Source organism: Pogoniulus pusillus, unplaced genomic scaffold (assembly GCF_015220805.1).
Source record: "Pogoniulus pusillus isolate bPogPus1 unplaced genomic scaffold, bPogPus1.pri scaffold_51_arrow_ctg1, whole genome shotgun sequence".
Lineage (NCBI taxonomy): Eukaryota > Metazoa > Chordata > Aves > Piciformes > Lybiidae > Pogoniulus > Pogoniulus pusillus.
In genome coordinates, this window is record NW_026974710.1 from 320583 (window position 1) to 348382 (window position 27800).

The 27800-nt window shown below is 53.9% G+C and overlaps 2 protein-coding genes across 4 annotated transcripts in view; one reads left to right on the top strand and one right to left on the bottom strand.

The window, feature by feature from the left end:
* The window catches only part of LOC135174253 (gastrula zinc finger protein XlCGF26.1-like), a 182787-nt gene that overhangs the window by 20581 nt on the left and 134406 nt on the right, over positions 1-27800 (bottom strand). The gene's annotated exons all lie outside the window — the stretch shown is intronic.
* Positions 1221-26174, top strand: LOC135174252 (gastrula zinc finger protein XlCGF57.1-like). 2 transcript variants are annotated; one of them, XM_064141475.1, is made up of 3 exons: positions 1503-1651; positions 21573-21638; positions 24055-26174. In XM_064141475.1, the coding sequence occupies exon 3, from the start codon at positions 24081-24083 to the stop codon at positions 25845-25847; it is 1767 nt and encodes a 588-aa protein (XP_063997545.1). In that variant the 5' UTR covers positions 1503-1651; positions 21573-21638; positions 24055-24080; the 3' UTR covers positions 25848-26174. The 2 variants fall into 2 exon arrangements, with proteins under 2 accessions (XP_063997546.1, XP_063997545.1); XM_064141476.1 differs by lacking the exon at positions 21573-21638 and having other exon boundaries at positions 1221-1651.

Genomic DNA, 27800 nt, shown 5'->3' on the forward strand with positions numbered 1-27800 from the left:
TGAAGGGGCATTGTAGCCAGGTGGGGGTTGGCCTCTTCTCCCAGGTAACCAGCAATAAAACAAGGGGACACAGTCTCAAGTTGTGCAGGGGTAGGTATAGGCTGGATGTTAGGAAGAAGTTCTTCACAGAGAGAGTGATTGGCATTGGAATGGGCTGCCCAGGGAGGTGGTGGAGGCACCGTCCCTGGGGGTGTTCAAGAAAAGCCTGGCTGAGGCACTTAGTGCCATGGTCTGGTTGACTGGATAGGGCTGGGTGATAGGTTGGACTGGATGATCTTGGAGGTCTCTTCCAACCTGGTTGATTCTATGATTCTATGATTCTATGAATAAGGTTCTGCAGGGGTCTGCAGAAGTCTGAAGGGGTCTCTAAGTGCAGCAGCTGAGGCAGAGTTGGGGCAGAGCCTACACAGATCACTGTGATCAGATCAATGCCTCATGCACTCTGCACAGTTCCAGGTGAGTCCCTCAGGAGCTCTTTGTGGTTCCTTCTGGCCTCAGCTCCATCACCTTGAGCATGGCACTCCCAGCACACATTAGCACTGCCTTATGCCAAGTGTTAATCATCCTGGGAAAGTGGTCTTGATCCTCACCCCAGGTGGTCTTGACTCCTCTCAAGGGGTGGCTGTGAGCAGTACCAGGTATGGGGCTGAGCCCACTCCCACTGCTTGTCTAAGACCCCCTGTAGAGGCAGAGGAACCTCCTATTTCTCTTTGCTCTCTCCCTGCCTCCTGCCTGTCAGCATCACTTTCCTGTTCCTGGTACCCTTTGTCTCACCTCGTGGCCTGCAGGGATCTGTGAAGGTCTGCAGGGGTCTGTAAGTGTAGCAGCTGCAGCAGAGTGCAGACAATCACACTTGGCAGGTGGCAGTCTCTGCCTGCCCTGGGGCACAGAGCTGTGCCCTGCTCTCTGCAGGTATCTCTGTGCCCCCCAGCTGAGCTCTGCCTTTGTCCCTGCCCTCAGCAAGCCCCAGCCCTGTGCCCAGTGTGTCCATCTTGCCCTCAGCACCCCAGTGAGCTTCTGGTCCTTTGGGGTGCCAGGGGGTACCTGAGGGTGCCAGGGAGGCACTTGGAGGTCTCAGGCTTCTGTTGTGGCTTTCCTGGGGGCATTTTGGGCTGGGTCTTAGCTCCTTCTGCATGTGCCAGGGTCCAGCGTGGGCTGCCTGGAGGTGCACAGGGGGTCAGGATAGGCTGTTTGGGGGTTCAGGGCTTTACCCCCCCCCCCCAGTGCCAGTGCCTGCAGCTGGCAGTGCTGGGCCAGCAGCCAGGGGTGCTCCTGCCTGAGCCCCTGGGCCTGGCCCCACAGTGCCTGCTCCTCGTGCTGGGCCTTCTGCAGAGCTGTGCAGAGAGGTTCCGGAGGTGTCAGAACCCCCCAGAGCCACAGCCCCCCCCGAGCCCCACAGCCTCCGCCCTCAGCAGCCTGAGCCCAGGGCTCCCTCCCGCCCCTCCGGCGCCGAGCGCAAGGGGGCGCAGGTGCGGCAAGGCCCCGCCCAGAGCTGGCAGCCAGAGCCAATGGGAGGCGTGGGCAGAGCGGCCCCGCCCCCAAGGGCGCTGTGGGCTCCGGCCCCAGGGGCGTGAGCGCCATTTTGGCTGGTGCTGGGCAGCGTCGTGGGAGCGCTGGAGCAGAGGCTGTGGTGTGCGCGGGCAGCGCTGCGGTGAGAGAGCTGCGGGAGCGTGAGGGGTGGCGGGGGAGAGGAGCCGGGAGGGGCTGCGGGGCCTGGGGGAGCCGAGAGCGGCACCGGGAGGGGCTGCGGGGCCTGGGGGAGCCGAGAGCGGCACCGGGAGGGGCTGCGGGGCTGGGGGAGCCGAGAGCGGCACCGGGAGGGGCTGCGGGGCCTGGGGGAGCCGAGAGCGGCACCGGGAGGGGCTGCGGGGCCTGGGGGAGCCGAGAGCGGCACCGGGAGGGGCTGCGGGGCCTGGGGGAGCCGTGAGCGGCACCGGGAGGGGCTGCGGGGCCTGGGGGAGCCGAGAGCGGCACCGGGAGGGGCTGCGGGGCCTGGGGGAGCCGAGAGCGGCACCGGGAGGGGCTGCGGGGCCTGGGGGAGCCGAGAGCGGCACCGGCAGGGGCTGCGGGGCCTGGGGGAGCCGAGAGCGGCACCGGGAGGGGCTGCGGGGCCTGGGGGAGCCGAGAGCGGCACCGGGAGGGGCTGCGGGGCCTGGGGGAGCCGAGAGCGGCACCGGGAGGGGCTGAGTGGGCTGCGGAGCGCTGAGGGCGGCGGGAGCGGAGCGGGGCTGGGGCTGTGTGGGTCGGGCGTGGGTGAGAGGAGCGGGGCTGGGGCCGGGAGGGGCTGAGGGCGGCGGGAGCGGAGCGGGGCTGGGGCTGTGTGGGTCGGGCGTGGGTGAGAGGAGCGGGGCTGGGGCCGGGAGGGGCTGAGGGCGGCGGGAGCGGAGGCGGAAGTGTGTGGCAGGGCCCCGGGGCGGCGCGGGGCAGGGCGGGAGTTGGCGTTGGGGTGGGGCCGGCGCCATGGTGTGTGTGGTGCGGGGCAGGGGCAGGGCTGGGCGGGAGGGGCTGAGGCTGTGTGGGCAGGGAGGTTGTGGCGAGAGCTGTGCGGAGGTTCTGTGGAGCTGTGGGGAGTTGGTGCGAGGCTGTGAGGAGCTGGGGAGAGCTTTTGGCGCTTTGTGTTGCGGCTGTGTGCGGGGCTGAGGAGGCGCAGAGTGGTGCGAGTGTGTGTGAGGCTCCGGGCGAGAGGTTTGGGTGCGTGGTGAGGGGGTTTGGGCAGTGGCAGGGGCTTGGAAGGGCTTGTGCTGAGGGTTTGGTCAGCTGCAGGCGTTGGCAGCAGCTGGTGAGGCTTTGTGAGGCAGTTGTGAGGCTCGGGAGGGGTTTGTGAAGGCTGCTGGAGAGTGGCAGAGGCAGAAGCTGTGTGAGAGCTGTGCACAATCAGTGTGCAGGAGTTGGGCAGGGCCTGGAGTGAGCTTTGGAGGGGATTTTGGTTCATTCTGGTCATTTTCAGTGACTTCTGAAGCTCTTCTGAAGTTTTCCAGGCTTTTTTTCTAATCTTTTTCAAAGATATTTTCGTTATTTTGAGGCCTTTAAAATGTTTAAACACTTTTTAGTTTGTGTTTCTTTAATAGCTTTTTTCTTAAATATTTTTCTTATTTTCAAGCCTTTTTAATGATTTTTTGGAAGATATTTTAAAAACTTGCAGGAACTTTTAATGATTTTTGGACCTCTTTTGTCCAATTTCAGGCTTTTTTAATGCCTTTTGCAGCTGTTGTGGTCATTTTCAGGCCGTTTTGGTGATGTTTGAAGAGATTTTGATGCTGTTGAAGTGGTTTGCACAAAGGAGTTTGAGTGCCATAAAACTGCTGAAAAGCTTCAAGCCTCACAAGGGAGATTTTGAAGCCTCATTAGGTTGCTTTACAAAGTTGTAAGGCATTTGGAGGATTTGAATCAGTTTGTGAGGGTGTTTGAGAGCAGTACAGAGGTGTTGATGGCTTTTAGGGCAGTTTGAGACCTGTTTGAGTGTGTTTGAAGAGTGCCAAACAGATGAATGAGCCTGGAGAGTCTCTCTTGAGCATTACTTTGTGTGACTTGTGGAGAGTTGCAGAAGAGATTGGAATGAGATGTGAAGTATTGTGGATCAGCTCTGAAGGGATTTGTTGTGTTTTGAGGTAGTGTTGGGGTAGGTTTGAGGAAGTTGTGTGAGGTTTGAGATGAGGCCTTCAAGATATTTAAAGAGATGTTGATGATTCTCAATGCAGCTTTAAGTCTGTTTCATCCTTTCTGAAGGGTGTGGAAGGCTTAAGGTGACCCAGAAGGTCCTTAAAGTCTCTGCAGAAGGAGTTGGAAGAGTTGCAGAAAGGTTTTAGGAACTTCTGCAGTTTCCTAAGCTGTTTTGGTGATTTTCAGGCCTGTTTGAAGAGTTTGTCAAAGGCAGAACTCAGGCAAGTGTCTGCAGTGCTGTTGAGAGAGTTGAATGCATCTTTAGGTGTCTTCAGGAACTTGGAGGAGTTTTGAAATTCTTTAGAGGCCTTTAGGAGTTGTGAAGAGCTGTGGCTCTGGCCAGCAGCTGAGGTTGAGCTCTTTGCTGCCTTCCACTGCCCCAGCCTGCTCCTTCCAGGCTCCTTTGCTGTTGCTCGTCTTGAACTGCAGTTTGTGCCCTTTGGCTGCATTGCTGTAATGGTTTGGGCTGGAAGGGCCCTTAAATGTCACCCAGTTGCAACTCTCTGGCATGTGGAGAGCCACCTCCCAGCAGCCCAGATTGCTGAAAGCCTCACCCAGTGTGGCCTTGAAGACCTCTAGGGAGGGGAACTCCCAAACCCCTGGGCAGGCTGCTGCAGTGTCTCCCCGGGCTGACTGTGTGGAATTTCTTCCTAGTGTCCAGTCTGGGTCTTCCCTCTTGCAGCCTCAATCCATTCTCCCTTATCACTTCAGGCCCTTGTCCAAAGTCCCTGCCCAGGTTTCTTGCAGGCCCTTTCAGGTAAGGGATTGTTCTGGGTTTAAGAATTGGGCTTTGTGCAACTGCCAAGTGCAGTCCTCCTGGGGCCAGGGAGTCCTGGAGGTGGAGCTGGAAGTGTCCTCTGTGTTATTTTATTGCCATAATCCTGCATGCACTGCCCCGCAAATGCTGCACTCTCAGTTCTGCCCTTTTCTTCTCCCTGAGTCTCTCCCTTTGCAGTGTGGACCTGATCTGTGCTATGTGCAGCAGGTTTGCAGCCTGCCTTTGGCCTTGGCTGAGCTCATTTTTTGCTGCTTCAATTTGGTTTGTTACTGGGGGGTAGAGAGGTGTGGTGGGGAGGGGTCATGGAGGCCTGGGGTTTGTCCTGGTTTGGAGGGAGGTTTTGGAGAGCTTTGTCCTGAGGAGGTGCTTGGAGAACTGTGTCTGAGGTAGGCTATGGCTGGAAAGCTTTGTCCTGAGGAGGTCTGTTGGAGAGTGGTGTCCAAGGCAGACTCTGGCCTTGTGTATCTCAGCTGCTGTTGTAGTGCTCTGTGCAGTACCTCCTAAGAGTCCTCTTTGCACTACCAATGGTGTGCAGAGTTTGCTGCCAATGGTGTGCTTTGAGAGGAGTTGAGGAGTCTCTGTGTGCTCTTGCAGGTAGAACTGGACAGCTGAAAGGGTTTAGCTTTTGCCAAGCTGGTGGCACCGGAATCCCTAGCAATAAAAGCTGTCCTCTGCCTTGGGCTGAAGCTCTGGAGTTGGTGTTTTTGGTGTGTGAAGCATCAGGATACTGGAGCTTGCTGTTGGAGTTGGTAGAATGAGAGCATAGTTTGGTGTGGCCAAAGGCTTGAAGCTGGCAGAGTGGAGCTGCTGGGTTGAGCAGTGCCAGACGAGCACTGAGGCCTGTCCCTGAGCATGAGAGCTGCAGAGCTGTTGAGCATCTGCAGGATGAGGGAGTGCAGCAGTGGCCTGGGCAGGCTGTTGCAGGGCTTGATGGTGCAGTTTGTGTTGGGTGCTAGACTTGGCCAGATGGCATCGTGTTGGAAGGGCCCCTGAGAGGTGATCTTGTGCACCCTGTGGCAGTGATCAGGGCCAGGTGCAGCTGAAGCAGGCTGCCCAGGAGCACATGAGCTGTGATGTGGACTGTGTGCAGGGCTGGAGCCTTCAGCACCTCCTTGGGCAGGCTGTTGCAGAGTGTCAGCAGCCTCCTTGTGCAGAACTTGCTCCTGCTGTGCAGCCTAACTCTGCCCTGCTCCCGTTTGAATGCACTGCCTGATGTCCTATCCTCACAGGCCCTTGTGCACAGTCCCTGCCCAGCCTGCCTGTAGGTGCCCTTGAGAAATTGAGATGCAGGCTGCAAGGAGAGCCCAGAGCTGTTTTTGTGCAGGCTGAGCAGCTGCAGCTCTCTCAGCCAGTCTGTGTAGGAGAGGTGCTGGTGGTGAGTCAGAGCCAGACCCCCCACTTTGTGCTGGGCTTTGTTTTCCCTGTGTGTGCCAGGCTGAGAATGTTGTTGTGCTTCAGAGTGGCTGAGGTGTGCAGGCAGAGGTCGTGGAGTGCTTTCTGAGCAGGCTGAGATCTTGTCCCCATCTGAGAAGTCAAATGCTGTGTGCAGTGCCTGTGCTGTCTCTGCTGCAGTGGCTTTGTGCTGAGCTTTCCAGTGCTGAGCATCTCTCTTCTGAGCCTTGCTGTGTGCAGCTGGGAGCTGAGGGCAGTTGAATGGAGGCAGGAGGGATGGTGCTGAGCACTGGGACAAGAGGGAGCTGCTGAAAGCTGCTGAGGGGTGTGAGCTGCTCCCTTGTGCTGTAATGGTATCCACTGGTGTTGGAGAGAGCTTTGTGCTTGGAGTGTGCTGTGGTGGTGTGCATGAGTGCTGGTCTGGGTCTGTGCAAAGGGAGCTGCCAAGTGCTTGTCCATGTGAGGCCTGTTTTTGTGGGTGTTGTGTGTCCTGTGTTTGATGCTGGAGTCATGGAGTGGTTTGGCTTGGTGGGGACCTGAGGGATCCTCTAGTTGTGGGCAGGGAAACCTTGCACTGGAGCAGTCTGCTTGAGGCCTCATGTGGGCTGGCCTTGGAGCCCTGCAGGGAGGGTGTCAGGCACATGTGGAGTGATTTGTGTCAGGAAGGTGTGAATTGAGCTGGCAGCTGTGGGCAGGAGGAATATTGCCCTGTCTGCAGTAGGCTCTTTGTGCATGTTAGGCTGAGCGCAGCTGGGGATTTCCAGTGGTGTGTGTGGAGGCATTTGTGTGTTAGGATTTGATGTGCTTCCAACTCATGGAGTACAGAGGGTGTTTTCTAGTGCATTTCCTGTAGAGCAGCAAGCAAGGCCCCAGGCAAAGCCCCAGCAGGCTGTTAAAGCTGAGCCTGAGTGCATTTCCCTGCTGCAGCAGGCAGGAGGCAGCCATGTGCAGAGTGGGTGTCTGGGAGTTCTTAGGTTCCATTTCCTTAGGCAGAAAGATTTGGTGACAGCTTTCAGGCTGCTGTTCAGTTCCTCTCAAGGTTTTCTGGCCACAAAGAGAGTGAGGCCAGGTGGAGCCTTTGCTGTTTGCCTGCAGGCTGATAGCTGTGCAGAGCTTTTGTCCCTCTGCTGTCAGGGGCACTGTGCCCTGCTGCCGTTGCTGTGGAGATGGAGAAATGCTTTGTGGAAGAAGAGCAGGGAGCATTGAGAGCAGGATGAGATGTCCAGAGTCTGCTTGTGTCTGAGGCCTTGCTTTTGATTTGAGTGGGGTCAGGCTGTCCTGAGTGGTTTTGTTGGGAAGAAGTCCTGAAGTTTCCTTGGAGGAGCTTGAGAAGCAGAGCAAGAAATTGCAGCTGTGCTCTTTGCTGCCTGCTGAGCTGTCAAAGGAAGGAAATGGTTGGTGAAAGTGGCTGCAGCACTTGCAGTGGTGTGCAAGGCTGAGCAGTGGTGTGGGCATCCGGGCCAGGCCAGGACTGTCCCCCTGTTCTGGGCCCTGGTGAGGCCACAGGGTGAATACTGGGTTGACTTTTGGGGCAGTGAGTGGAAGAAGATCATTGAGGACCTGGAGGAGGAGCAGAGAAGGGCAAGAAAGCTGTGGAAGGGTGTGCAGAAGAGGGCTGGGGAGGAGCAGCTGATGGTGATGAGGGTGTTGAGTGTGGAGAAGAGGAGGCTGAGGGGAGAGCTGATTGCCCTGTCCCTGAGAGGAGGTTGCAGTGAGGTGAGGTTGGTCTCTTCTTGGCAGTGTCAGGTGATGGAAGGAGAGGAAATGGCCTGGAAGTGTGGCAGGGGAGGCTTAGGATGGAGATGAGGAAGAATTTCTTTACAGCAAGTGTGATGTGGGATTGGAACAGGCTGCCCAGGGTGGTGGTGGAGTCCTCATCCCTGGAGGTGTTGAGGGCCAGATTGGAGGCCTTATGCAGCCAGGTCTGGTAGCAGGTGTCCCTGGCCATGTCAGGGGGTTGGAGCTGTCTGCGCTTTGGGGTCTCTTGCAGCCCAAACCATTCTGTGAATGCTTGGATCTGGACACTGAGCAGAGCTTCAGTGGAGTGAAACTGAACAAGCAGTGTTGTGAAGCTGGATGGGATCTGGGTTAGGGCTGGGTTGGAGCTTTTATCCGATTGGAAGTTGCAGGAGAGTTGCTTTGGCCTGCAGCTGTGCCTCAGAGTTTGTGATGCTCAAGAGGCAGCTGTGAAGTAGCTGCTGCAGGAACTGAGCTGAACTGGAAGCCTGCAGTCCAGTAGAAAAAGTTTGTTGCTCGTGGTCAGGCCCTGGAATCGTCTCCCAAGGTCAGTGGTGGATTCCCCTGGCCTGGGCAGCTTTAAAAGTCAGCTTGTGAGGAGCTGGTCCAGCTGATGGCAAGTGCAGTGTCAGCTGGAAAGGTTTGAGCAGAAAGTCTTTGGGGTCCCTTCCAGGCTGGCCTTCTGTGGGCAGAGAGCTGTGCTGGGCACGTTGAGGGCAGCTGCAGAGCTCTTGAAGCCTTTGTGCAGAGTGCCAAAGACATGAGTGAGCCTGGAAAGTGACTGCAGAGTTCCCTGAGAGCTTTTCAGATCTGCCCAAGGATTTGTCTGAGTCTGTTCATCTGGGAAGGGATTTGGGTTGTTTTTCCAGGCAGTTGGAAACCTTTTTAAGCATTCTTCTTGTTCTGCTCCTCCTTGGCCTTGGCCTCTTCATTGTCACAGGCTCAGAGGATGTTAGGGGTTGGAAGGGACCCAAAGAGATGATGGAGTCCAACCCCCCTGGCAGCGCAGGACAGTCCTATCTGACACAGATCACAGAGGAACACATCCAGAGAGGCCTTGAAATTCTCCTGAGAAGGAGAGTCCTGGACCTCCATGGGGAGCCTGTTCCAGTGCTCTGTGACCCTTAGAGTAAAGAAGTTCCCTCTTGTGTTGAGGCAGAACCTCCTGTGCTGCAGCTTACACCCATTGCTCCTTGTGCTATCCCAGGGAGCAGTAAGCAGAGCCTGTTCCCCCCTCCTGGCAACCTTCAGATACTTACAGACATTTATCCAATCCTCTCTCAGTCATCTTTTCTCCAGACTAAGCAGCCCCAGGTCCCTCAGCCTCTCCTCATCAGCCATGCCCTCCAGTCCCCTCATCATCTTCTTAGCCCTCTGCTGGACCCTCTCTAGCAGATCCCTGTCCCTCTGCAACTGGGGAGCCCAAAACTGAACACAGTATTCAAGATGAGGTCTCAGCAGGTCAGAGTAGAGGGGGAGGAGTACCTCCCTTGATCTGCTGGACACACTCTGCCTAATCCACCCCAGGATGCCATTTGCCTTCTTGGCCACAAGGGCACATTGCTGTGCCATGGGTAACTTGTTAGCCACCAGCACCCCCAGGTCCCTCTCCTTGGGGCTGCTCTCCAGCAGATCACATCCCAGCCTGTACTGGTGCAGGTTGTTATTGCTCCCCAGGTGCAGGGCTCTGCCCTTGTCCTTGTTGAACTTCCCCTGGTTCCTCTGTGCCCAGCTCTCAGTCTGCCCAGGTCTCTCTGGATGGCAGCACAGCCTGCAGCTGCCTCAGCCAAGCCTCCCAGCTTGGTGTCAGCAGCAAACTTGCTGAGCAGCCTCTGTCTGTCTGTGCCCTCATCAATGTCATTGATGAAGATGTTGAACAGGACTGGCCCCAGCAGTGGTCCCTGGGGGACACCACTGGTCACAACTCTCCAGCTGTACCTGGCACCATTGCTCAGCACCCTCTGAACTCTCTCTTGCAACCAGTTAAAAACTCATCTCACTGCCTGCTCTTCCATCCCACACCGGCTCAGCTTGCTCACTAAAATGTCATGGCAGATGGTGTGAAAGGCCTTGCTAAGGCCAAGGCAGACTCCATCCACTGCTCTCCATGAATCTGCCCATTCAGTGATGGCATCCTAAAATGCTCTCAGGTTAGTGAAGCATGACTGCCCCTTGGTAAATCCATGCTGACTGCTCCTGATAACCTTCTTCTCTTCCAAGTGCCTTGAGATGCTCTCCAGCAGGAGCTGCTCCATCATTTTTCCAGTGCTGGAGGTGAGGCTGCCTGGTCTGTAGTTCCCTGGAACCTCTTTCTTACTTTTTTTGAAGCCTGCAGTGCCATTGGCTCTGCTCCAGCCCTCAGGCACCTCTCCTGTCTGCCCTGATTTGGCAAAGACGATGGTGAGTTGTAGAGCAATAATGTCAGGCAGTTCTCTCTGCACCCTTGGGTGCATCTCATCAGGGCCCAGGGACTTGAGAATGTTCAATGTGTGTAACTGATCCTAACCCAGTGTGCACTGACCAGTGGGGGCACTCCCTCCTGCAGGCTTCCTCTCCTTTGTCCAGGGTCTGGAGTCCTTAGGAGAGTTCAGCCTTAGGTGTCAAGAGTGAAGCCCAGAAGGCATTCAGCAGCTCTGCCTTCTCTGCACCCTCAGTTCTCAGGCTGCCTCCTGGTTCAGCACTGCCCCCACACCTTCCCTATTCTTTCTTTTCCTACTGGATGGATTTGAAGAAGCCTTTCTTGTTCTGTTTTCCTTCCTTTGCCAGCTTCAGTTCCAAGAGGGCTTTGGCCTTCCTTATCATAGAATCAAGCAGGTTGGAAGAGACCTCCAAGCTCATCCAGTCCAACCTATCACCCAGCCCTATCCAGTCAACCAGACCATGGCACTAAGTGCCTCATCCAGTCTTTTCTTGAAGACCCCCAGGGACGGTGCCTCCACCACCTCCCTGGGCAGCCCATTCCAATGCCAATCACTCTCTCTGTGAAGAACTTCCTCCTAACATCCAGCCTAGACCTCCCCCAGCACAACTTGAGACTGTGTCCCCTTGTTCTATTGCTGGTTGCCTGGGAGAAGAGGCCGCCCCCCACCTGGCTACAATGCCCTTCAGGTAGTTGTAGACAGTAATAAGATCACCCCTGAGCCTCCTCCAGGCTAAACAGGCCCAGCTCCCTCAGCCTCTCCTCATAGGGTTTGTGTTCCAGGCCCCTCACCAGCTTTGTTGCCCTTCTCTGGACATGTTCCAGCACCTCAACATCTTTCTTGAATTGAGGGGCCCAGAACTGGACACAGCACTCAAGGTGTGGCCTGACCAGTGCTGAGTACAGGGGCAGAATAACCTCCCTTGTCCTACTGGCCACACTGTTCCTGATGCAGGCCAGGATGCCATTGGCTCTCTTGGCCACCTGGGCACACTGCTGGCTCATCTTCAGCCTACTCTCTATCAGTACCCCCAGGTCCCTTTCCTCCTGGCTGCTCTCCAGCCACTCAGTCCCCAGCCTATAGCGCTGCTTGGGCTTGCTGTGGCCGAAGTGCAGAACCCTGCACTTGGCCTTGTTAAATCTCATCCCATTGGCCTCTGCCCACCCATCCAGCCTGTCCAGGTCCCTCTGCAGGGCTCTCCTACCTTCCAACAGATCAACACCTGCTCCCAGCTTGGTGTCATCTGCAAACTTACTGATGATGGACTCAATGCCCTCGTCCAGATCATCAATAAAGATATTGAACAGGACTGGGCCCAGCACTGATCCCTGGGGAACACCACCAGTGACAGCTGCCAACTGGATGTGGCACCATTCACCACCACTCTCTGGGCTCTGCCATCCAGCCAGTTCTTGATCCAGCACAGAGTGAATCTGTCCAAACCATGATCTGCCAGCTTGGCCAGGAGCTTCTTGTGGCAGACAGTGTCAAAGGCTTTGCTGAAGTCCAAGTAGACTCCATCCACAGCCTGCCCCACATTCACCAGGCAGGTAACCTGATCCTTAAAGGAGATCAGGTTGGTGAGACAGGACCTGCCCTTCCTAAACCCATGCTGGCTGGGCCTGATCCCTTGTTCATCCTGTAGGTGCTTTGTGATGGCACCCAAGGTGACCTGTTCCATCACCTTGCCAGGCACTGAGGTCAGGCTCACAGGTCTGTAGTTTTCTGGCTCCTCCTTACGACCCTTCTTGTGAATGGGTATCACCTTGGCAGCTTCCAGTCTTCAGGGACCTCTCCAGTGAGCCAGGACTGCTGATAAATGATGGAGAGTGGCTTGGCCAGCTCAGCTGCCAGCTCTCTCAGCACCCTAGGGTGGATCCCATCTGGTCCTGTGGACTTGTGAGGATCCAAATGACGCAGCAGGTCCCTTACTGCTTCCTCATGGATTAGAGGGGGACTGTACTGGTCCCTGACTCCATCCACCACTTCAGGAATCCAGCTGTGCTGGAGACAACCTGTCCCACTAGTGAAGATTGAGGCAAAGAGGTGTTAAGCACCTCTGCCTTTTCCTCATCCTTTGTCACTATATTCCCCTCTCTATCTAACAAGGACTGGAGGTTGTCCTTGGCCCTTCTCTGCCATTCAGATATTTAAAGAAACACTTTTTATTTTCTTTCACAGCTGTGGCCAGCCTGAGCTCCAAGTGGGCTTTTGCCTCTCTTATTTTTCCTCTACAAGACCTAACAACTTCCTTGAACTTTTCCTGGGACACCTCTCCTCTTTTCCAAAGGTGATACGCTCTCTTTTTATCTTTAATTCCTTCAGCAGCTCCCTGCCCATCCAGCCTGGCTGCCTCCCTCATCGGCTCATCTTCCGGCTCAATGGCACAGCTGCTCCTGTGCCTTCAGGAGTTCTTTCTTGAAGCAGCTCCAACCATCCTGGGCCCCTTTGTTTCCAAGGGCTTTTTTCCAAGGAACTTTCTGAGTTAGTTCCTTAAATAGGCTGAAGTCTGCCCTTGGGCAGTCCAGTGTGGAGGTTCTGTTGATGCCCCTCCTGGTTTCTCCGTGTATTGAACACTCTATAATTTCATGGTCACTGGACCCCAGGCAGCCTCCAACCACCACATCCCCTACCAGCCCCTCTCTACTTGTGAGCAGCAGGTCAAGCAGGGCTGCCCCCCTGGTAGGCTCACGTAACAGCTGGGATAAGAAGTTGTCTTCCACACATTCTAGAAACCTTCTAGACTGCTTCTTCTCTGCAGTGTTTAAGTCCCAGCAGATGTCTGGTAGGTTAAAGTCGCCCACCAGAACAAGGGCAGGTGATCTTGAGGCAGCCTCCAGTTGCTTAAAGAGTAATAAATCAACCTCTTCTTCCTGGTTGGGTGGTCTATAACAGACTCCAACCAGGGTATCAGTCTTGTTGGCCTTTGCCTTAAGTCTCACCCAAGACTCAACTTGATCATCCTTGATTTCTACCCCCATGACATCCAGAGCATCCCTAATATACAGAGCCACTCCCCTGCCTTTTCTCCCTTGCCTGTCTCTCCTGAAGAGTCTGTAGCCATTGATTACAGCACTCCAATCATGTGAGTCATCCCAACACGTTTCAGTGATGGCAACAATATCATAGTTTTCCTCCAGCACCAAAGCTTCCAGCTCCTCTTGTTTGTGACCCATACTGCATGCATTAGTGTACTGCACTTCAGCTGGGCTGCTGCTTTTACCCCTAGCTCTGGCCTACCATCCTCAGTTTCCTTTGATTTATCTCTGGTGCTGTCGTGTTTGAACCCCTCCCCCTTCCACTCTAGTTTAAAGCCCTCTCAGCAAGCCCTGACAGCTTATGTGCCAGGGTCCTTCTCCCCTTCTGTGTCAGTTGTATCCCATCTGTTGCTTGCAGACCTGTGGCAAGATGAAGTTCCCCAAGATCAAAGAATCCAAAGTTATGTTGGAGGCACCAACCTCTGAGCCACTTGTTCATCAAATACACTTTTCTATTCCTCTCTGTATTCCAACCTGTGACTAAGGGTATAGATGAAAAGATTATCTGTGCCCCTGCTCCTCAACTGCTTTTCCCAGTGCCTTGAAGTCCCTTTTGATAGCTTTTAGCCCTCTGTTATTAACCTCATCATTCCCTGCCTGTATAACTAATAAGGGATAGTAATCAGAGGGCTTCACTACAGTAGGCAGCCTCCTGGTAACATCCCTGACCCAGGCTCCAGGGAGGCAGCAGAGCTCCCTGTGGAAGGGGTCTGGCCGGCATGTGAGGCCTTCTGTTCCCTGCAGAAGGGAGTCACCAATAACAATTACCCTCCTCTTTTTCTTCTGGGTACTTGTTCTGATGTGAGGGGGCAACTGATTTGTCTCAGTTGCCCTCCCAGCCGGTGATGCTTCTGCCTGCTCCAAGATCACCTCATCCTCAACCTCTAGTGCCCTATATCTGTTGTGTAAGGGCAGCTGGGGATGTGAAGATGGCTGGAAGGGTTTTCCCTTGCCCCTTCTGGCAGGTACCTGCATCCATTCTCCTTGGTTGCTCCGTTCGTCTCCCTCTGGCAAGGGGGACTGCAGAGCATGGTGCTCTCTTTTACATTCCCTTTCAGCCTTCAGATGTTCCACCTCTCCCTTGAGTTCAGCCACCAGGTTAAGCAGCCTATTAATCTGCTCACACCGAATGCAGCCAATGTCTGTGTCTCCCTCGACTTCGAGTGCCAGGCTCCAGCACTCCTCACATCCAGTCGTCTGAACACCTGCATTCCTACAGGTGGGCTCTGTTTGGGTATTGTACAGCTTGGACCTAGTTTCACAGTGTCACAGTATCACCAAGGTTGGAAGAGACCTCACAGATCATCAAGTCCAGCCCTTTACCACAGTGCCCAAGGCTAGACCATGGCACCAAGTGCCACATCCAACCTTGCCTTGAACTGCCCCAGGGACGGCGACTCCACCACCTCCTCAGGCAGCCCATTCCAGTGCCCAATGACTCTCTCAGTGAAGAACTTTCTCCTCACCTCGAGCCTAAATCTCCCCTGGCGCAGCCTGAGGCTGTGTCCTCTTGTTCTGGCACTGGCCACCTGAGAGAAGAGAGCAACCTCCTCCTGGCCACAACCACCCCTCAGGTAGTTGTAGACAGCAATAAGGTCACCCCTGAGCCTCCTCTTCTCCAGGCTAAACAACCCCAGCTCCCTCAGCCTCTCCTCGTAGGGCTTGTGCTCGAGGCCTCTCACCAGCCTCGTCGCCCTTCTCTGGAGTTTGAACCATGTCTGCTTTCCTGAGGGTCCGATGATAGTTAAGTTAGTATGGAGATTTTTTTTTTTCTCTCTCCCCCCCCCCCCGCCCCGGCGCTGTGCTGGGCTCACCAGAGACAGCAGTGAGCTCCTCGTTTAAATCTTCTCCTTGCCAGGCACTGCCCCTCTGAGTCACCTTCCTGTGAGCACTTAGCGCCTGCCGCTCCCTGCCCCTTCTGGGCTCCTCAGATGGAGAAAGCCACAAAATGGAGGAGAAAAAGGCTTCGAGACAGCACATTTCAGCTGAGCTAGCCTCGGTCCTGCTCTCTTGCCGAACCAGGCTGTGGCTTCGCCGCTGCTGCTCCTCGTTTGAATCTGCTGCTCGCTTGTTGCTTTGCTACGCACCCCAAGGCAGGCCTGTGGGAAAGCAGTCCTCCTGCACCCGCTCTGTTTCCTCCTCTGCCTCTCCCTGGCAGCTGCATTTAGAAGCATGGAACCATAGAATGGTTTGGGTTGGAAGGGACCTGCAGAGGTCATCGAGTCCAAGCCCCTGCAGTTGTCAGGGACATCCTGCGCTAGATCAGGCTGCCCCAAGCCCTGTTGAGCCTCACCTTGAATATGTCCAGGGATGGGACCTCAACTCCTTCCCTGAGCACCCTGCAATGTTGCAGCAGCCTCATGGTGCAGAACTTGTTCCTGCCATCCAATCTCCATCTGCTCTGCTGTGCTTTGCAGCCATTGCCCTCCTGCTGTCCCTGCAGGCCTTAGGGAGCAGTCTCTGTGCAGCCTTCTTGTAGCCCCTTGAGGCCCTGGAAGGTCACTCTTAGGTGTGCCTGGAGCCTTCTCTTCTCCAGGCTGAACATCCTCAGACGGTTCCTCTGGGCCACCTCTGCAGTTTGCCCTCTTGAGCTCCTCCCACTTCTTCTCCAGGGTGCCCTACTCTAGGTCCCTCTGCTGGGCCATGCTGGCTGTGTGGATCAGCCTGGGACCTCGGTGGGGCCCTGGGGACTCTGATAGGGCACCAAGTGAGTGCAGATGGAGCAGTGGATGGAGAGCTGGAGGGTGAAGGCTGCAGGGAGTGGGAGGACTTAGTTCAGCAGCTGTGTGGCTCTGTCTGGCTCCTATCTCCAACGTTGCAGGCAGGAACTAATTCAGGAAGCACAAAGAGCCTAAGCCTGCCTGGGTCAGGACAGTCCCCTGACACCTCCTGTCATCCACCACTGCCCAAGCAGGCCCTTTGGGGTCTTGCCCACACACCCCACCCCATATTCCATGGCAGGAGTCACCTGAGCTCTCACTCCCTCTGTCCCCTTTCATCAGTTCCTGTGCGAGGAGGTGGCAGGGTCTCTCCTCACCCCTGATCTGTGACCCTTCCCCCTTGACCTGTTGCTGCTTCTTTCAGGCCTCCAGCTCCTCCTGGCCTTTAGTCTCAGGACCTTCCATTCTTGAGCTCCTGCTTTCACCCCAGTTCTTCAGATGCTTCCTCAGTCACAACATTTTCCACTCCGCCCCCTTCCAACCCCAGCAGAGATGGGGGGCACAGGGCCATGGGACAGCAAAGGCAGCAGGGCTACGGATGGGCTGTGAATGAGGGAAGGGCCTGGGAATGGTCAGGCAGGAATTCAGCCTGGTCACCCCTGGTTGGCTTTCTGGGCTGCAAGTGCACACTGCTGGATCATGTTGAGCTTCTTGTCCAGCAGCACCCCCAAGTCTCTCTCCTCAGGGCTGCTCTCCAGCCTGGCACTGCCCAGTGTTTGGGATTGCTTTGTGCTTTGCTTGGGATTGCTTCAACCCAGCTACAGGAGCCTGCACTTGGTCTTGTTGAACCTCCTGAGGTTGGCTTGTGCCCTGCTCTGCAGCCTGTCCAGGTCCATCTAGATAGATCCCTGCCTTCCAGCCTGTCTGCTGACCCCACACAGCTTGGTGTGGTCAGCAGACTTGCTGAGGCTGCACTCAGTGTCTCTGTCCGTGGCACCCAGAGAGATGTTGAAGAGAATCTGGCAGCATTTCAGGAGATGAAAGCAGTGAATTGTACTGCAGCTCTCCATGTGCCAGCTGGGAGCTTGCCCACAGAGCATGGGCACTGTGCCGTGACAGCAAACCTTCTTTTCTGTTGGGGCTGTGGGATGGCAGCTCCAGGAGAGCTGCTAAGAGCAAGCTGCCAGAAATGGGCAGGGAGAGAAGGAAACCAAACCCTGTGATCATAGAATCAACCAGGTTGGAAGAGACCTCCAAGATCATCCAGTCCAACCTAGCACCCAGCCCTATCCAGTCAACCAGACCATGGCACTAAGTGCCTCATCCAGTCTTTTCTTGAAGACCTCCAGGGATGGTGCCTCCACCACCTCCCTGGGCAGCCCATTCCAATGGGAAATCACTCTCTCTGTGAAGAACTTCCTCCTTACATCCAGCCTATACCTACCCTGGCACAACTTGAGACTGTGTCCCCTTGTTCTATTGCTGGTTGCCTGGGAGAAGACGCTACCCCCCACCTGGCTACAATGTCCTTTCAGGTAGTTGTAGACAGTAATAAGATCACCCCTGAGCCTCCTCTTCTCCAGGCTAAACAGGCCCAGCTCCCTCAGCCTCTCCTCACAGGGTTTGTATTCCAGGCCCTTCACCAGCTTTGTTGCCCTTCTCTGGACATGCTCCAGCACCTCAGCATCTTTATTGAATTGAGGGGCCCAGAAGTGGACACAGTACTCAAGGTGTGGCCTGACCAGTGCTGAGTACAGGGGAAGAATAACCTCCCTTGTCCTACTGGCCACACTGTTCCTGATGCAGGCCAGGATGCCATTGACTCTCTTAGCCACCTGGGCACACTGCTGGCTCATCTTCAGCCTGCTATCTATCAGTACCCCCAGGTCCCTTTCCTCCTGGCTGCTCTCCAGCCACTCAGTCCCCAGCCTATAGCGCTGCTTGGGTTTGTTGTGGCCCCTAGCTCTAGCCTACTGTCCTCAATTCCCTTTGATTTATCTCTGGTGCTGTCATGTTTAAAGCCCTCTGAACAAGCCCAGCTAGCTTATGTGCCAGGGTTCTTCTCCCCTTCTGTGACAGTTGTATCCCATCTGCTGCTTGCAGACCTGTGGCAAGGTGAAGTTCCCCAAGATCAAAGAATCCAAAGTTATGTTGGAGGCACCAACCTCTGAGCCACTTGTTCATCAAATATGCTTTCCTATTCCTCTCTGCATTCCAGCCTGTGACTAAGGGTATAGAACATGAGAAGACAACCTGTGCCCTTGCTCCGTCAACTGCTTTCCCCAGTGTCTTAAAGTCCCTTTTGATAGCTTTTAGCCCTCTGTTATTAACCTCATCATTCCCTGCCTGTATAACTAATAAGGGATAGTAATCAGAGGGCTGCACTACAGTAAGCAGCCTCCTGGTAACATCCCTGACCCAGGCTCCAGGGAGGCAGCAGACCTCCCTGTGGAAGGGGTCTGGCCGGCATGTGGGGCCTTCTGTTCCCTGCAGAAGGGAGTCACCAATAACAATTACCCTCCTCTTTTTCTTCTGGGTACTTGTTCTGATGTGAGGGGGCAACTGATTTGTCTCAGTTGCCCTCCCAGCCGGTGATGCTTCTGCCTGCTCCAAGATCACCTCATCCTCAACCTCTAGTGCCCTATATCTGTTGTGTAAGGGCAGCTGGGGATGTGAAGATGGCTGGAAGGGTTTTCCCTTGCCCCTTGTGGCAGGCACCTGCATCCATTCTCCTTGGTTGCTCCGTTCGTCTCCCTCTGGCAAGGGGGACTGCAGAGCGTGGTGCTCTCTTTTACATTCCCTTTCAGCCTTCAGATGTTCCACCTCTCCCTTGAGTTCAGCCACCAGGTTAAGCAGCCTATTAATCTGCTCACACCGAATGCAGCCAATGTCTGTGTCTCCCTCGACTTCGAGTGCCAGGCTCCAGCACTCCTCACATCCAGTCGTCTGCACACCTGCATTCCTACAGGTGGGCTGTGTTTGGGTGCCCACAGTTTTACAAGTATTATACAGCTTGGACCTGGTTTACACCATGTCTGCTTTCCTGAAGGTCCAATGGGAGTTGTTGGGTTTTTTTTTTTTTTGTTTGTTTCGTTTTGTTTTTTTTTTTTTTCCTCTGGCGTGCACTGCGCTGGGCTCAGCAGAGATGGCGAGCTCCTCATTTAAATCTTCTCCTTGCCAGGCACCGCCCCTCTGACTCACCTTCCTGTGAGCACTTAGCACCTGCCTGCCGCTCCTTACCCCCTTCTGGGCTCCTCAGATCGAGGGAGCCTCAAAATGGAGGAGAAAAAAAGGCTTCAAGAAAGCGCGTTTCAGCTGAGCTAGCCTCGGTCCTGCTCTCTTGCCGAACCAGGCTGTGGAATGAGTCTCTTTAGACTGCCTGTGTGTGTATGGTTCTGGAGGGGTGAGGTGTGTCCAGGAGTCCGAGACTCCTCCAGCATCAGAGTGAGGGCTGAAGAGGCTTTGCAAGAAGCTGAGCAAGTCCCTGCCCCCTTTGTTGCACCTGCAGGGAGCAGGAACCTTCCTTGTTGTGTGTCCTCAGGGCTTCTCTGCCCACCTGTTGAGGAGTGGTGAGCAGATAGCTGTCCCTGAACTGACCCCTGCTGGCAGGAGTTGCATGCAGGACAGAACTGAGTAGAGAGTGAGGTGTGGTCTGTGAGCAGGGCCAGGGAGAAGAGGTGGGGGCACAGGTGCTAGGAAATGCAGGTGCATCCAGCAGAGGCCTGGGCAGGCAGTGGGAGGAGGCTGCAGCCAAGGCCTGTGAGAGGCTGTGTGGAGGCAGCTGTCCTGTGTTGCTGCCCTGCAGCTGTGTGCTGGGCCAGGAGCTGAGTCTGCGCTTGTTCAGCTCTTCTCTGTTCAGCAGCTGTGCCTGTCTGCTGTGCACATGGTGCTGGGCTTGGGAGCTGCTTGCTGCAAGCTCCATTTCTGCTGCATGGTTTTGGGCAGTGCTGAGCCATCCCTTGCAGATAAGTCCTCTCCTCTGAGCCCTTTGCTTGTCTCTGGCAGGGGCTGTGTCCTCTCTGCACCAGCTCTGTCACTCTGTGCTGGAGAAGCGCAGAGTTTGCAGCGCTGCCCCTGTGAAGAGCCCAGCAGGTGAAGAACCCAGAGTAGGGGCAAACAGCAGGGCCCCAGGCTGTTGTTCATCCTTGTGGTACATTCCAACCCCCTGCAGAGACTCTTACCCCCCACATTTCATTGTCACTGGGGCTCTGAGGGACATCCTCTACTGTAGGAGTCTGGTTGCCCCTCAGGCAGGTTTGGTTTAATTGTGTGGAAGGAGATTGTGTTTGTGGCTGGGATGTGCAGTGTGGATGGGAGAGGGTTGGAGGTTGTTGTTTGGTCTTCCTGGGTGAGCACTGCTGCCTCCTGTCTGAACCAGGAGAAATCAAAGGGCAGGAAGCTACCTGCCAACAGCCCAGGGCTGGCAAAGAGGAGTCTGGGAGCACTGTGTAAGGACCAGGGTGTCTCAGCCCCCTCAGCACCGGCACCTGGGATCTCCGCACAGGCATTGGAGATCTGCCCCCAACCCATGGCAAGAAGTGGAGGTTTGAGGGCCACTCTGCATTCTTTGCCTCAGCTGAATGTTGGGAGGTGTCAGAAGCTTTATTGAGCCAGGCAGGATGTCAGGGTTTGAGGTGCTGGGGTCAGATGCTTCCATCTTCCCTAGGTAAGAGTAGCGACCTTGTCCCTTGCGGTGAGGCAGATCTTGCGGAGAAGGGCTGAACTCAAATATGCAAGGACACCGCACAGTCCAATGTGGATCAAAAGCGAGTGCTTATATGTGTTACAGATAATATATGCATACATGTAAGAAGCTAAATGGCTGAATCTCTAAATACCCATTTGCATGGTGCACTTACTTGTTGCTGCAGCTGCAAGCCAGCTTTATCTCAGGCAGAGTCAGCTGGATTCTGCTCTGCTTGAGTTGTTTGCTGACTCGCCAAGGACAGGGCCTCCCTGCCGAGTTATATTAAATGCTGCCTTTGTTTCTTCAATGTGGCCTTTGTTTCAGTGTGGCCTAGTACAGCCTTATTTTAGTTCTATATACTCATCCTGCTTGCCCAGCTCTAAGTCATGTCTATTTTCCTTTAGCCATTCTGCAACAATTCCCCTTTCTTGTTTTTGGGCAAGCAGGGCTGTACCCCCGGTAACTCGATCCACACCCCTCAGAATGCATCCATACCCTACACTTAGTAATATAAGCATAAGCAGTACTATTCCCAGCAGGCAGAGGCCCTCCTTAATAAGCTGTAGTATCCAGGGAGACAAACCTGCAAAGATTGATGTTAGCCACTGGTCAAAGGGATTTTCATTAGCAACAATGTGGTTAGTATGATTTTTCAGCCAAGCAAGCTGTTTATGGATAGACTCCCCATGATCCGAGAGATTAAAGCAGCACACTCCCTCAAAATCACTGCAATCATGGTGCTAAAATCAGAAAGAGAATAAATTTGTTAGAGCTTGCTCTAGTAGCATTAGTTTGGGAAGCTAACAACCCAAGCTTAGCTAACAATCCTAGAAGCTTTTTCTATAAATGCCAGTAAGTCCAGGTGAATGTCACAGTCACAGGAGAGTGCAGGTGTGCCACGTCTCTGTTGGTTCTGTGTGGCAATTGATGTTGTTGATTCACAGGAGTATTAGTTGTCTAATAGTCTTCCTCAGACTCCCATAGTTCTGGATTCACTCTGATTTTCAGAAACCTTGATGTTCTCATTACACTCCTTAGCTATGAACTGCATCTGTCTATTGTGCTTAAGAGCTACTAATTTCTAAATACGATACAAAGACATGCCCTAGATGTTGCTTTCAGGCTACTGTATTAGGCCTTTTTCCCACAATGCTTTATTTGCTTTAAGAATTTAAGGCAGTGTTTCTCATCTCTTTGCAGGGCCCTTGCAACTGGATAGCCACATTCCCATTCGTGCCAATTAAGTGGTTTTGGCTGTTACAACAGGTGCTAAACTGATATTTTTTTTTTTTTTGCAATTATCCATTCCATTAAGCCTCGTGAAAATACCCAAATCCTTTAACCATGATCAAAACCTTATAATCTATGCACATACAACCATTATTTCAGTGCTCCTTTCAAGATTTTGCCACAATTCTGCCATCTGAGCAAGACTTCTGCTCACTTTAAGAAAACAGGCTGGTCATAACAAGCTGATCTCCATCAACAACCTGTGAAGATAAATGAACAAATGCACAAAAAAATACAAAACCAGATGCAAACATATTCATTTCCCTAGGCTAACAAATCCATTGGCCTAGTCTGTACGACGCAACCACAGAAATCTCAACGTTCTCTTTTCCTTCTCCTACTTTCTTTTCTTTCCTTCCTCTATTCTCCATTTTCTCCCCTCTTTATTTTTAATGAGTTATACATAATCCCAGTGCTATCTAAATATACAGAAAAAATCTTTAAAAATATTCTACAATATCCTTGTATCCTAAAATTCAACAGTTATATTTACAAACTCTAGTCCTTAATTATATTATCCATCAACTTAAAAAATACATCAACTAAAGGAAATGAAACCATTAACTCAGTACTGACAAAAAAACAAAGAAAATCAAGAAGATAGTACATTCATGGAGCTCCTTTGAAAAGACTCTGGTACCAGAAAGGGAAAAGAATCTTAAATCAGAAGTTATACACTTAGAAACAACTCTTACTATAACATTCTATTATATTAACTATTAAACCTGTGCAGCTGTCAAGTACTTAACATACTCTATTTTAATTGCTTAAGTCTTATCACAATTACCCTTCTAAAATTATTCTGAAACTTACTAAAATAAACATCTTACCAAGTCACAAAATAGCTATCACAAATTCAGCCTGTTTCTTTAAGAAACGAAATAGTTGTGTTTGCAGCAACTGCAAGGGAAAGAAAAACGCGGGAGAGAGGGAGGGCAGCGGGGGAAGGTGATAACGCAGGGGGATGGTGGGGAGGGAGGCTCGCATCGCTCGTCTGAGCCATCCGGTCTCTCAGCCCCCATCCCTTACTGTCCCCATTGCTTCTACTTCTTTTTCTTCTCTGTTGGTTGTCCCTCTGTCTCTCTGGTGTTTTTTTCTTTTTCCTATGTTGCTGTTGGTGGAGGCACGGGGGGGGGGGGGGGGGGGGGGGGGGGGGGGGGGTCTGCGTTGTCAGATGCTTAGCAGAGTCCTGCGGGCGAGTCACCAGCGGCACTCAGCAAAGTTGGTACGCATGGCTGCCGGAGTTCTTTTGATGTTGTTGCTGGCTGAGTGCTTGCTTCCATGTGAGACAATGCTACTTTTTTATGCGTGATCTTACTCCAGCTTCTACACTCCAGGCTCTCATCGGGCTCCTCAGATACAGGAGACACATAGGAGCCTGAGTCTGGTGGTTCTGGGGGTGGAGGCAGTGATGGAAATTCTGATCAAGAAGGCTTTCTCACCTCCACCTGTATCTGAGCTTTTGCTGCCAAGCTTGCCACTCGCATAGGGATCCCTGTGGCAGGGGCTTCTGACTCCAAGACTGGAAACAGCTGCCTCTTCTCCTTTAACTCTCTGACAGAGTTCTGAGGAGTCTTTAACCGAGTCATTGCCAAACGCCCTCCATTCTGCTTCATCAAAATATGAATCAGGGGTTTTGAAAAAACCCTTAGCATAGCTGTAGGCACAAAGTCCTGGCAAATACTTTGTATCAAAATTCACTTTTTGCTTTTCTAAAAAGCAGGATAGCAAGGAAAGGGCTACCTCTTTATCCATGATGCGGCGTCCCGCTTGCCTCCCTTGCAGTGACGAAGGCTGCCCCTCTTGTCGTCAGCCTCAGGGCCCCCTAATTGGTCTGCCACCCCGTCCTAGCTTCATTGTGCTAGCAGGCATCGCTCTCTTCCAGTGGCCCATTCCGCTGGCCTGTCCTCCTCCGTGTCTCCTAGGGTACCCCAAATCAGGGTCCCTGTTTCGGGCACCAATCTGCAGTGAGGCAGATCTCGCAGAGAAGGGCTGAACTCAATATGCAAGGACACCGCACAATCCAATGTGGATCAAAAGCGAGTGACAACTTCATTTGGTAGAGGCGCGCTTATATGTGTTACAGATAATATATGCATACATGTAAGAAGCTAAATGGCTGAATCTCTAAATACCCCATTTGCATGGTGCACTTACTTGCTGCTGTAGCTGCATGCTGCAAACCTACTTTCTTATTCAGTTAGCTGGATTCTGCTCTGCTTGAGTTGTTCGCTGACTCGCCAAGGACAGTGCCTCCCTGCCGAGTTATATTAAATGCTGCCTTTGTTTCTTCAATGTGGCCTTTGTTTCAGTGTGGCCTAACACAGCCTTATTCTAGTTTTATATACTCATCCTGCTTGCCCAGCTCTAAGTCATGTCCATTTTCCTTTAGCCATTCTGCAACAGTCCCTCACTAGCATGGCCTCATGGAAGGACCCAGACAAGAGCTGGGAGGAGAAGCAGCACCCAGAGAGTAAGATGGAGCAGGCAAAGTGCATCCTGAAGAAAGATTTCAAGACAGAGGATGATGATGAGGCGAATTATGACTGTGATAATGTTGAGTATGAGGAGAATGTTCAGGGTGAAGATGACCAAGATGAGAAGGGAGGTGGGTTCATATTAACCCCCTCTGTGCCAGTCAAGCAGCTGCTTCAGTGCCCTGAGTGTGGGCAGAGCTTCACACGGCGGTACAGGCTCATTGAGCACCGCCGAACCCACACTGGTGAGAGGCCCTTCAGCTGTGCTGATTGTGACAAGAGATTCACAGTGCGCTCTGATCTCATTGTCCACCGCCGAACCCACACGGGAGAGAAGCCCTTCAGCTGTGCTGACTGTGGCAGGAGATTCACACTCCGCTCCAGTCTTGTTGCCCACCGCCGAATCCACACGGGAGAGAAGCCCTTCAGCTGCGTTGACTGTGGCAAGAGATTCACACAGCGCTCACATCTCATTGTCCACCGCCGGACCCACACTGGCGAGAAGCCCTTCAGCTGTGCTGACTGTGGCAAGAGATTCACAGTGCGCTCCAGCTTGCTTGCCCACCGCCAAACCCACACCAGCGAGAAGCCCTTCACCTGTTCTAACTGCGGTGAGACATTCGCAGTGCACTCACACCTCATTTCCCACCGCCAAACACACAGGGGAGAGAAGCCCTTTGGCTGTGCTGACTGTGGCAAGAGATTCACCATGTGCTCTAGCCTCATTGCCCACTGCCGAGCCCACACTGGTGAGAAGCCCTTCAGCTGTGCTGACTGTGGCAAGAACTTCGCTCAGCGTTCTCAGCTCACTGTCCATCTCCGAACCCACACCAGCGAGAAGCCCTTCAGCTGTGCTGACTGTGGTGAGAGCTTCACAGTCCACTCAGACCTCATTACCCACCACCAAATCCACACCGGAGAGAGGCCTTTTGGCTCTGCTGACTGCAGCAAGGGTTTGACTCAGAAGTCTGCCCTCAATCGTCACCGCAGTGTGCACAACACTGAGAAATCCTTCAGCTGCAGGGACTTCGGCAAGAGTTTCAAAAACAGCTCCACTCCAACCATCCACCAGCGCTCCCACACCAGAGAGACTCTGTTCCTCTGTACAGAGTGCGGCAAGAGCTTCACCACGAGCTCACAGTTCATCCAGCACAGACTCATCCACAGCAGTGAGAAACCCTACAGCTGCAGGGACTGCGGCAAGAGCTTCGCCCACAGCTTCTCTCTCATCTGGCACCGTCAGGTACACACTGGTGAGAAGCCCTTCACCTGCTCTGACTGCGGCAAGAGCTTTGCCAGCAGAGGCAGTCTTAATTCACACTACCGTTCCCACACTGGTGAGAAACCCTTCACCTGCTCTGACTGCAGCAAGAGCTTCACTCGCATCTCTGCTCTCATTCAGCATCGTCGTGTCCACACTGGTGAGAAGCCCTTCACCTGCTCTGACTGCGGCAAGAGCTTCACGCAAAGCAGCAATCTCACTTCCCACCGCCGCACTCACAGTGGTGAGAAGCCCTTCACCTGCCCTGACTGCGGCAAGAGCTTCACACAAAGGAGCAATCTCACATCCCACTGCCGCTCCCACACTGGTGAGAAGCCCTTCACCTGCTCCGACTGCGGCAGGAGCTTCGCTCGCAGAATCAGTCTCACTTCCCACCGCTGTATCCACACTGGTGACAAACCCACTCTGCAGAGCAAGCACAAATAGCCCCACCCTGGGTCTGTTGGGGTAATTGTGCCCCCACCCTGAGAAGGCCTTTCCAGCAGATTGACCCAAAATCTCCTCTTTTCCACCTGCATTTCTCAGAGGCTGGGGGCTCCAGCAGGAACAAACACCTCCTGCCCTGCTGAGCACCAATCAGTGCTGCTGAGAATCATGGCAGTGCTGAGTCAGCACAGCCAGAGCTGCCATTGGAGCTGGGCTGAGCTGTGCAGAGATTTGTCTGGTTCTTCCCCTATTCTTTGTGTGTCGCTGGGGTAAAAGCCCCTCTGCCCCGTGCCCAGGTGTGTCAATAAAAGCCCACAGTGACCCAAATCCTGTCTTTTGGCTTTTATTTTTGCCCTTGCTGCCCACAGTGCCCAAATGTTGGGTGCATTTGTTCCCTAGGGCCGGGACTGCAGCCCTGTGCCCAGACTGGGGAGGTCAAAGTGAGGTTCTTAGCAGAGTCTTGAGAGTCTCTTGCTGAGAGTAGTCTCAGGGGCATCTCAGGGTTTGTATTCAGGGGTGCCAGGGAACGTTAGGTGTTTGGGGGGGAGGTGTCTGGAGCGTTCTAGGCTTGACTTTGGGGATCTTTGTGGAGTGTAGGGCACATGTCAGGGAGGTCTTTGGAAACCCCTGGAAAGCTTCTGTCAGGTTTGTGGTAAGTGGCTCTGCTGCTTTCCCGTAGGCCTGGGGCATCCAAAGGCCTTCTCCCTAGCACAGCAGTATCCCTGCTGATCTGTGGCTGCTCTGAGGCTTTCCGCCAGTCAGAGGTGGGAAGAGATTGAGTGTTCAGGAGCTTTGAGGAGCCTGAGGAGTGCCAAGAATGACAAGAACCTTCTCTCCTGAGGCAGTAGATTGAGCTAAGCTTTGAGCCTGCTGCAGCAGGATGAGTGCAATGAGTGCAGGGCACTGGTGGAGCAATACAATTGCTTTTGGGAGGCATCGTGGCCACTGGTGACCCAACGGGAATCCTGTAGGGAGCTTTGGGTCTTCCTGATAGAAGTCCTGGAGGAGCTGAAATTGCATAGGGCCACTGCTGGTGCAGTAGAAGTCCTGTGGGAAGTCTGAAACCTCCTGGAATGCAGGGAGGCTTTTTGGAAGGCCCTGCCCTGCTGGCAGGCACTGAGGCAGCTGGCAGGCTGCTGAGTGTCTTGTGCTGGTGGCCAGGTGGTGCAGGATGATGTCCCTTGGAGGTGGCTTTTGCTGTCAGTCATGGGTGGTGACCTCCTGGCCACTGCTGCTTCTGTTTCGGCACTGGCAGAGCCTGGTCCAGTCTGGCTCATGCCTGGCTTAGCAGCAGAGGTGGTTTCAAGGTCTGGAGGGTGGAGCCCTTGAGGCTTCAGATGGGGCTGGGTGGTGCTTTGGGGGGCTGCCGTCAGCATGTGTTGGTGCCTGTGTTTGTGTGTCCCTGCCTGCTTCAGGCAGCAGCAGAGGTGAGCTGTGTGGGGATAGGTCCCTCTGGGGTGGCCACCGGGTGAGCAAAGGGGCTTAGAAGGGTGTGGTTCTTGGGGTGCCTGGGCACTTCTTTCTCAGCTCCCCAGGTGCAATGGAAAGGAAGAATCTCTGCCACTGGAATGCAGCAGGGGAAGTGGTGAGCAAAGGGAATTGCCTCAGGAGTGCCTGGGCCTGCTGGCAGGCGTCCATTGGCCTTTGCACAGCCTCCAGCTGAGCCTGCTGGGGATTCCCTTGGGCTTTCCACCAGCCCAGCCCTGGCCCTGCTGCCTCCCAGAAGAGTTCCCACAGGCTTTCCAGTCCCCACCAGTGCCCTGCTGCCAGCCACTGTGCCCACTGCTTGCACTGCAAGCCTGCTGCTTGGTGCCCACAAGTTTCCCTGTGGAGCTGCAGCAGGCCCAGGGCTTCCATCAGGCTTTCCACCAGCTCCCTCTGAATCTGATTGCTGCCAGCAGGCCCAAGGCTTCCTACAGGATCTCCACTGGCCCTGATGCATTCCAAAAGTGC

Excerpts from the sequence above, each read along its gene's own strand:
- LOC135174252 (XM_064141476.1), top strand. The coding sequence starts at position 24,081 with ATGGCCTCATGGAAGGACCCAGACAAGAGCTGGGAGGAGAAGCAGCAC.